The following is a 10846-nucleotide window of genomic DNA, read 5'->3' as shown; positions in this document are numbered from 1 at the left end:
GTACATGCTTGTTTGTTTTACCCCCTGACACGTCTAGTCTTCAGTTATTAGCCCTCTGATATTGTCTGTCTCAATTTAACATACTATAAAATGATCATTACCTAAGTAAACTATGCAAAGGGAAGCGCAGCGAAGGTAGGTTAAGAGGATACACCAGGGGCGAGAGAAATTTAAAATAGGTATTTGAAAATGTTTTGCTGTCTCACCAATCTCAAGTCTTCCACCGCAGAGCGCGATAGAGACAACACGACAAAAGTTCTAATAAAAGAACAGAAAATCTTGGATTCGTTGTCCGCTGATTCCTTCTCCAAAACTTAACCGATTTAAGTCCTTTTTTCATTAAGAATTAAAGCAAGGCTTGAGCTGTGTTTCTATGTTTTATTTTTCTTGTATATTTTAGCCAGTTTTGTTTGTTTTAGGCTGAACTGATGAATTTGCTTGAAAAACGTCGCAACTCGTGGTTTCGACTCCGCCCCAGTGTTAATTGAGCCTAAAGGAGTGAGCTTGAAATCCTGTAGCCAGGCTCTACATAATCGTTTTTCCCATACAATAGACATATTTTGGTATTCGATAACTTTACGCTTATACGCTGTCTACAGGCATCTCATTCCTCTGTTATTTTGGTAGTATTTACTACCTCTTTGAGTTTTACTATTCTACACTCGGTAAAAAGAAGCACCCCGCTAGGCCGCTAATTGTATTAAGTTCCTGTTTTAAGCACGCACTTTTTCTAATCTTAATATATATATTTCTTGTGTGCGTGTGTATGTGACTGAACTCCTCCTAAACGACTGGACCAATTTTGATGAAATTTTTTGTGTGTGTTCGTGGAGATTCGAGAATGGTTTAGATTTACAGTTTGGTCTACTGGAAAATGTTTTTTCAATTAATTTCTTATTTATAAGGAGTTGTTGATTTTGGAATGTTTTACATTAGATCCGGCGGACGGCGCTATCATCGCATTCAATATTATTCTATTTCAATTTTAGTTTGTCCTGACAGATGGTGCTACGATTAATTTGAAAAAAATTTTGTTATTCAATTCATGTGCTGATTAAAATATTAAATAAATAACACATAGGCTACAATTTTAACCGACTTTCAAAATGGGGGAGGTGTTATGTTCGTTTTCTTATATTCAACGATTACTCCGCCGTTTGTTAACCGATTTTCAAAATTTTTCTTTTGGTATATAGGGTATCATCCCAATTTGGTATTATATTCAGAAAAGTGGTGATCTGATGAAGGATCCATAAGTAATCGAGGGAACTCCTCAAAACTTATAGGGAAACATATGGTGACTTCGGTTTCGTGAGAAGTATTCTAAGCATATGCTACCAACAAGTAAGATTTTGCACCGAGATATACCTGGTATACCGTGGTTCGGAAGGTGCTGAGAGAATTCCTGATTCTTTATAGATACAAGTTTGGGAGTTTCGGCGTTGTTTTAAGAACAGAAAGCATATGCTACTATGCAAATTACATTCTTCATCATCATCATCATCATCATCACTACCATATTATACCATTTCATAGTCTTTTAGATCGAGACTCGAGTTTGTCAAGCGATAATTAAAAAAAATCTATATCTACCTAATATTATAAACCTGAAGAGTATGTTTGCTTGAACGCGTCAATCTCAGAAACTACAGGTCCGATTTAAAAACTTATCTCAGTGTTAGAACATTTATCGAGTAAGACTCATCATTTATCGAGAAGGTTATATTATATTATTACTCTAAGACTAATACGACAGAAGAAACTCAGAAAAATGTGGGAAAAACGGGGGAAATATTTTTTATGGGAAAATGTAGCTACGGATTCTGTAAAATTTCTAATTTACGCGGGCGAAGCCGCGCGGGACATCTAGTATTAACTTAAAATGCTGAAGTCTTTTCATTACCAATATAGCACGTGATTGTAGTTAGCTAACTGGATATAACTGGATACAAATACTAAACAGTGCGGAGAAGTTATAATTCAATATCCATCCAACTTTTGCACGGAGTTGCATCAACTGTTGCATGAACAATAAAAATGTGCTTTAGTTTTCCCTGATTTAACTCGACGAGTGACGTTTGAAATATTCACACATTATTATATTTACTTGAATACACATAATATCGTACAGTGTGTTAGTACTTAGTGTAAACACCATTATCCTTGAAACCATCAAATGAGCCCGTCAAAATGAACAACTTTTTCTATGAGAACAATTCTCAGCAGAGAACTCAAAAAAATGCCGTCTTCATACCCATCCGGATGCTCGGATCTGTATCCAGGGTATGAAGATGGAGTTTTTTGAGTTCCCAGCATTGTTCTCATAGAAAAAGTTGTTCATTTTGATGGGCTCATTTGATGATTTCAAGGATAACGGTGTTAACACTAACATCTATATATATAAAACTCAAAGGTGACAGACTGACATGGTGATCTATCAACGCACAGCCCAAACCACTGGATTGATCGGGCTGAATTTTGGCATGCAGGTAGATGTTATAACTAAATTTCAACCCCAAGGGGTTAAAATAGGGGTAGAAAGTTTGTATATATGTAATAATACTTCTTAACGCGAGCGAAGCCGCGGGCAAAAGCTCGTCTTGTATAATATAGCTCTAATATTAATAAAGGCCAAAATGTTTGTTATTTTTCAAGTCTGTTTCACGTAAACTTCCTTTGAATGTAGTGTAGGCCCTGGATTCATAGCGTCCATAGAAAGTATATTATTGCCGTGTGTAATAACTAGGTTTAAAGCTAGTATAGTAACCATAAAGACAAAAGATAACTTTACATTGTAGGTAGACGCTCGGAAACGACAAGCAATTTTGATGAAATGCACAGATCACCGACACAAAGAGTCTCTAGGAAAAGTGGATTACTTAGGCTGGTCGCAAGTCGCAACACACGTACGGCTCCCATACAAAAAACAATTTTCAGCCTATTTTTGCAATATTGTGGTACCGAACCCTTCGTGAGCGAGTCCAACTCGCACTTGGCCGCGCTACACCGGAATGGCAGAGGCGAGGCGAGCACTTTCAGCGTCATATGATTTTAAACTTTATCTTCATTAATGTAATTCATAGTATCGCTTGAGAAAGCGCGGCTGCCAGCGGCGTAGCGCGGCCCTTAGTGTCTTTAAAACACACCATGCCGAAGTTCTGCGGCGGAAATTCCGCATGATTATGTCAGCAAACGGAATTTCGGCATGGTGTGTTATCGGTAATCTTATATAAAAATGGATTTTCAAATGTGTTAGTCGCGCTAAAACTCGAAAATGGCTGAACGGATTGGGCTGATTTTAGTCTTAAAATATTTGTAGAAATCCAGGGAAGATTTTAAAGTGACACGAAGTTCACCGGGACAGCTAGTTTAAAATACATTTCAGGCGGAATCAAGCCAAATTTCCGCCGTGAAAATTCGGCATAGTATGTTTAGATACTTGATGTATTTTTTACTGATTCTACTATATTACTACAGTACTACAGACAATAAGAGTGTATGGTGTTAATACCAGCGTGGTTCATCATGAGCTAGGCTCGGGACAGCTGGCGAGCGCGGAATATTAAATTCCCGAGCGACTGTTATCGACATACCATAGACGTATAGACCTCGCATCTACAAAATACAATGTATTGGTTACCGCCGCTGTCGATGCTAGTGACACAGGAGATTCAGTGGTGGGTACGTTTGGTGGGCGTTAAAAATACAATGATTGAAAAAAGAAACTAAGAAACTTTTTTGGCAAAACAAAGGGTGGCCGTATTGTACAACTTTTAAGTTTAGTCCATAAGGTCATGTACACGGTATATTAGGAGTGTATGATACACCAATAATATATCACTTAAGTTCTTGTAGATGTAGCTATCCGACTATGTTTAGACTCACTACTTGTAGTAGCTATCAGCCTATGTCTAGACTCACCCTTTAAACTTAGACGTTTTAAATATAAAAATAGAGAAGCGTTGTCAACTGCAAATTTTTTTCTAAACAAAAACAAAATATCTAGTTACTTTAACTGACCAAAATTGAGATTTCTTCTTAAGTTTTATAAAATTATTTATTTGCGTTGAATTACTAGGGTTATGAGTAGTAGCCCTACAGAAAGATCTTCGACCAAGCGAGGTTGTATATTTGTATAATTGTTCAGGCTAAAGCACGCTGTATTGGATGTCAGCTGAAGCATGTAACATTACATCAAAAAACTTTGATAGCGAGATTCAAAATGGTAGCGTTAATTGGTCCAACACAGAACTTTAGGAGTTGAATTCAAATTCTTATTTATTTATTTATTATACTCACACACACACAATAGCACAAAGTAGACAGTTTATATCACGTCGCCTAATCCCATGTTAAGTTGAACTTGTCTTATGTCAATCAGACAACGGTTGCGACGTCCGTATATATGGTACGTCGATGGCAGTGCCCAGTTTTTCCAAGTCCTTTTATTAAAAAGGTCTCGAGGGAGACAGATGACTTTTTTCAGAAGTTAATAAAAAAGTTGGAATCGATATTACAAGAATTATATTAACTGCGACTCGCCACTCCCTTTAGTGAATAATGATCCTAAGCCTTTTGAGATATTAACTAAAAAATATTATATTTTTACCATTTGGCATTTACTTATTGTATATTGAGGCTAGCTCCACGTTGGGAAATAGATAACTATGATTGCTGAATTAATGATTGCGAGGCGAAGCTGTCTATATTGCGGCCTCCCATATTGGCATGTATAATATTTTCTCTTTTTCTGGAGAGGTGCAATGCATTTTACTCATTTTACACTTTAGTCTTTACTAAACAATATTCCTTTCATGTCGTGTAAACAGACTAATCCCGACTAAACATCGTCCCCGGGGAAATACAGACGAAATTGTCTGGCGACAGATTTTAAATGCGACGTCCATGTGTTACCTACTTATTATGTACATTGTCTGAGTATTGTCTGTCTATGTGTTATACTGTGTAGTGTGTATGTATTTTTAATCAGTTAAGCTTTTTAAAAGTATGAAGGGGTAACGGTCAACAGATAGACAAACAGACTAACTGACGGACACACTTTCGCATTTACATTCGTTTAGGAAGAAAGGAAAATTATGTCTAGTATGTTATGTCAAACAAACAACAAACTTCGGAGATTTGACCAATCAAAACGCGTTTGACAATGTTTTGATATTTTTACGAGCTTCATTACGCCTTTTTTACAGTGGGAAATGCGTTACGCATTCCCGGCCGCCGGGATATGTGAGACTCCCCAGGTGCTGTGGTAAGGAAGAGCACCCAGGTTTACCCACTAAAACCCGCCGGCGGCCGGACCCGCCAGGGGCGAAACTGCAGCGGCCCAGTTAGCGGCGTTTGCTTCACAGCAACATCCACCATGCGACTGCCTGTCTACGACAGCTGCCGCTAAGCTCCATTACGCCTAGACTGCTTCGAAACCACACCAAAACTGTATTATCGTGAGATTATTTAGCAGAATCGACCTTCTCTATTTAATAGTGCAGGGCACCGAAATTATTAAAAGGTAATTTATTCATGTATGCATGAGTTTTCCCGTTTTTCGATCGATCGCGCCGACCGAGTGATTTGACTCGTAATGCGTTTTACTTATTTATTGAAACACATTTAAGAAAAGCTTTTTGTGGTTTCCATTTACTCTTTCATGTAGTAAATTATTTAAGGCCCCTAAGTTTCTTTTAATAAATTATTTAAGATCCCTTCTATGGATTTTTTTTCGATTTTCTAGTAATTTAATTTGGATATGTTAAAATTATATACTGTAGCAAGAGGTATAAGTAGGTAAAAAAATACAGTTTTGTATCTGTGAGTTTCTAAGAGTTCTATTTTGGCCTAGGCCCTAGCACAGAGCACGATAATATTGTACTAATATATATAAACTGTAGGCAGTATTATCCTATTGACTGTCGTGCAGCAATATATTTCATGTAATCGTTAACATTTTTAATTATGAAGGAAATTTGGGAATAAATAGTCAATATTATAATGTTACCCTTTTGGCCGAGAAAAAATTCTAGTAATATGGCAAATACAAGCTAATTCTCGACATACCACACCAGTTATAGGTACAATGTTTTGTAGTTGTTTCTTAAATTATTTTTCTAACACATTACACAAGGACAAAACATTGTATAACTATAGCATCTCTAAAAAATAATGTGAATCTTATCCATACTAGTCCATACTTAAAGGTACCTATATAAATAGTATGTTTGTCTGTCTGTTACCTCTTCGCGCCCAAACCGCTAAACCGATTATGATAGGTATACTTTGCTTTTTGCTACTTTGAGAAAAGAGAGGACATAGGATACTTTTTATCCCGGAAAAATGTACGGTTCCGCCGCGATAAACTAATTTTGACGCAACGGAGTTGCGGGCGTCATCTAGTCTATATCTTCTTCTTATATATAAAAATGGATTTTCAAATGTGTTAGTCGCGCTAAAACTCGAAAACGGCTGAACGGATTGCGCTGATTTTAGTCTTAAAATATTCGTAGAAGTCCTGGGAAGGTTTTAAAGTGACACGAAGTTCACCGGGACAACTAGTCTTATATATAAAAATGGTTTTTCAAATGTGTTAGTCGCGCTAAAACTCGAAAACGGCTGAACGGATTGGGCTGATTTTAGTCTTAAAATATTTGTAGAAGTCCAGGGAAGGTTTTAAAGTAACACGAAGTTCACCGGGACAGCTAGTAATATTATAAATGCGAAAGAGTGTCCGTCTGTCTGACTTCGTCACGCCCAAACCACTGAACCGATTTTGCTGAAATTTGGTATGAGATGAGTTGAGATGACTTGAGTCCCGGGAAAGAACATAGGCTACTTCTTCCCGCGGAAAAATGTACGGTTCCCACGTGATAAACGAATTTTGTCGCAACGGAAGGCGGGCGTCATCTACCTATTAATAAGGAGGTAAATCATAACACTTTTCATTACATTTTTTCAACCCCCATCGGCAAGATCTACAGTTCCCAGTGGGTTGATACAAACAAAAAACAAAGGTATCAAACAATGAATATTAATTAGCGAACCCGTTTCCTGCGCGGTGCTGACTACTGAATGAGTTTTCACGCGCCAACACACACGGAATCACTACAGTGTAATACAGTAGTGTAACACATACGTGCTCTGGGAATCCTGTAATACAGTGACTAGTTTTAAGCATGGGCGACGTCGATTGTTTTTTGCAACATTTCAGATTTCGTAAAACGGCTACTATTAGTCGGATAAAAATTAGGAACATCCATTTTTTCAGCCTTCTATGATAGCTTTTATAATAATCTATACTCTATAAATTGATAATCTATTGTTAGTTAGGAGTAACTTTTTTAAAATGCTTTTAAATAAATGTATATTTCACTCAATATCGCCATTTTGCCTGTAACTCTCTAATTTATGTAAAATCACACTTACAGATCGACAAGGCTTTATATGAACGTCGCGAAAAAAGGAACTAAACGCTGCTATCATACAAAAACGTCATTTTTGACATGTGTTTGACAGTTCCCCTTTACCAGCAGTGCTCCCGTCAATGTCACCCACGTTCAAATAAAGCCTTGTCAAACTGTACGTGTGACGTATGTGCACGCCAATTCGGCTGGTCTAGTATGATATAAAGTGATCTACTGTATACAATTTGTACTATGTAATTACAGAACTTGGCCTAGTAGCCTTACTGATTTCATATAAGGAAAATAATTATGTTTCGTAAACATAGTTTCATGTTTTGGGAATGTTTTGTATGACGTTTCAGATGTTTTACAGGCTTGCTGAAATATTGGGTAAGTTCCGAAATACAAACCATCACAACAATCGACGTCATTACTGTTGATCACTTCCATAATATTCTGGCAGTGCATTGACGTCTAATATGCCTTTGTCAGGACATCATTATTGCAAATATGACATAAACTACTAAAACGTGACACTTGTCTTAATACAATAATATGACGTCAGATACAAGAGCCACAGACCTGTACACTGGGTTAAGTTTCGGAACTTTGACAAAATAATGAGATGGTGGCTCCATTGTATACTGAATTTCCTTTAATTTTGAAACAGAATAACAAAACAAGCTGTTTCCAGGTTTGGATAAAATAAAGCAAGCAAAGCCAATTATTTTCTGGTGAAAATTTTCTTGCGATCGATGGATTGAGAGATGCTATTCCGTATGTAATATGCACTTGGATATTTTTAAAACGTAGCTGATCAAACCCCTAGCCAAAATTCATTCGCCAGTTTCGATAGCCAAGTTAGATGTCAAAAATGTATGGGATTTGACATATCGCATCGCAAGCGCCTTTACATTTTGCCATCTAGCTTGAACATTTTGACTAGGGGGCCTGATTTCAACGGAAATCATCTTCAAAATGATTCAACGTCATTTCGAAGGTAGGGTATGTTTAATAAACAGGTTATAAGTCAAATCCAGCCAATTAATTAAGTTTGATGAATGGCTACCAGATAATTATTATTAGGTTGATCCTGCCAGTTTTAGGTAATTTGCAATTATTGCTAATAATTACTATATTATTGTTTACAATGAAATTACTGTATGATTCAATACTATTGTTCAATTTCATCATTACCTAATGTTCCGTACTAACGAATTCAGATGAAGATTGAAGAAGATCACGCCCAGAAATATTTAAATCTTCACAACTACCGCAAGGAACAATAAATCATATTGTAATCATAATAGGAGCGATATTAGAAACTACAGCGGCGCCCTTAGCACGGTTTTCTATGTAAATTCAGTGAGGTTGCTGGCGGGTTGCGGGTCGTGCAGGATGTTGCTGCAGTATATAAGCCCCGTTGGCGATTGTTTCAGCACACTTCGTCTGAATAACAATCAATATGAACACCTACGTCACCGTGAGTATAGCGTTTCTTCATTCAACCACTTTTTTCGTAAATTCAGCAACTTTCATCGGTCGAAATTTCATTCAGCAACTTTTTTTCATAAACATTTTTGAGTGTTTCAATTTCTCCCGTTTTCAAAAATCATTATATTTGATTTTTATCAATTGTGTGTTTATAAAATATATTTTGTTCATCATCATTAAATTCAATTACCTACTTAAATTTTTAAATTAAATTTTGTTATAAATAATTGTGTATTTATCTTCTTCTTTACGAAATAGAATGAATTTTCTTGATAAGAATTTAACACAATAAGTAGCCACTAAAATATTTGAACTATTAGATATTATGAACATCATGGTTCATCATCATTTTTTATTAAGTTAATATGGTTCATATGTTAACGTGCTAATAGGGTAAATCCTATTCTTGATTCTATTCCTAGTCGCTTTTACCTTAATCTACTTTGATGTTTTCTTAAAATCTCCTACATCATCATCATCATCATCATTATCTCGTGTATCAATAAGAAGTGATGTGCCTCGTTTCACGTTTCCCGCCTCGTCTCTTCCAGCTCGCTTGCCTCCTGGCTGTAGCCTGCGCCGTGCAGGCCGATCCTTCCGGTCTCGGACTCGGATACGGAGGATATGGATTAGGATACGGTAATTATATTGTTTCATCGTTAATGGGCTAGCAAATAAAAGTAATACTTCCTGAGCTAGTGGAAATGTGTAATAGAAAATAGAATCCATTCGTTTGTATTGCTTACTAGCTGTCCCAGTGAACTTCGTGTCACTTTAAAACCTTCCCTGGACTTCTACGAATATTTTAAGACTAAAATTAGCCCAATCCGTTCAGCCGTTTTCGAGTTTGAGCGTTACTAACACAATTGAAAATCCATTTATATATATATAGATTAACAACTTTCTACTAACTTAGTACCTTAGTTGTAACGTTAGCTGAAAATGTGACTGCTAAAACAGACTATTGAAAGTAGTGAAATATCACCTTCTTAGTCAGTACTATCAATAATCATTTATGTCTAATTTTTCTCGTTCAGAATAAAAATATCTGATACCTGAATCTAGACAATAATATAATATTTTAATGCCAACTCAAATCCTAGTTTCCATTTTTGAACAAACACTAGTCCAAAACAACATTTTCTAAGTAATTCAAGTCTAAGCTAGAAGTCTACCATGAATTTGTTTTATGAATAGAATTATATTTTACCATCAAAATTGTCCCCAGGTCTAGGAGCGCCGATCATCAAGGCCCCCATATTATATGGCCCCGCGATCTCCACCGCTAACCTCTACAAGGCGGCCCCCATCCCCATCGTGAAGAGCGTAGCAGTCGCCCCCATCATCAGCGCCCCCATCCTCAAGACCGTGCCCATCGTGTCCTCCGTCCCCATCGGCCTGGGCGGCCTCTACGGTAAGGGCCTCGGCCTCGGAGGCTACGGGCTGTACGGCAAGGGCCTCGGCCTTGGAGGCTACGGGCTGTACGGCAAGGGCCTCCTGTAAATTCAGACGAAGTTTCCCCTATAAACGCTGATGCACTAAAATAAAGCATTCACAACCTTATGATATCTTTTATTTTGTTAAATGTTATTTCTGATTAGCACGTATTATATAGACTTTACCACTTCCTGATAAAGTGGCGAATAGGCTATTCACAACTTTTTTGACAGATTCTCCATACTTTATCTGTCAAGATAAGTGGTGGATAGCCAATTCGTCACTTATCAGGAAGTGGTGAAGCAGGGCCTAAATATATGACACACGCAACTCTGTTGTGCCAAAATTTTTTATCGCGCGGGAACCGTACATTTTCCGGGATAGAAAGTATCCTAAAAATAAAAAAAAAAAATATCCTATGTACATTTTTTTGCGGCCCTATAGTAAGTAAGTTTTGCTATACCTAACTACTTAACTAGTAATCGATAAAGACTAGCATAGATTAT

The 10846-nt window shown here is 37.0% G+C and overlaps 1 protein-coding gene across 1 annotated transcript; it reads left to right on the top strand.

The window, feature by feature from the left end:
- The first annotated feature begins 8866 nt into the window (after nt 1–8866).
- LOC121733743 (cuticle protein 64) lies at nt 8867–10466 on the top strand. The gene is made up of 3 exons (XM_042124093.1): nt 8867–8892; nt 9455–9542; nt 10132–10466. The coding sequence occupies exons 1-3, from the start codon at nt 8875–8877 to the stop codon at nt 10404–10406; spliced, it is 381 nt and encodes a 126-aa protein (XP_041980027.1). The 5' UTR covers nt 8867–8874; the 3' UTR covers nt 10407–10466.
- The last annotated feature ends 380 nt before the right edge of the window (nt 10467–10846 follow it).

The sequence above is a fragment of the Aricia agestis genome, chromosome 14 (genome assembly GCF_905147365.1).
Source record: "Aricia agestis chromosome 14, ilAriAges1.1, whole genome shotgun sequence".
NCBI lineage: Eukaryota > Metazoa > Arthropoda > Insecta > Lepidoptera > Lycaenidae > Aricia > Aricia agestis.
This window is presented reverse-complemented; position numbering and strand designations above follow the sequence as displayed.

Bases quoted from the DNA above. Each gene is read 5' to 3' on its own strand.
- LOC121733743 (XM_042124093.1), top strand. The intron at 9,543-10,131 runs GTAATTATATTG...AATTGTCCCCAG, and splicing joins AGGATATGGATTAGGATACG to GTCTAGGAGCGCCGATCATC.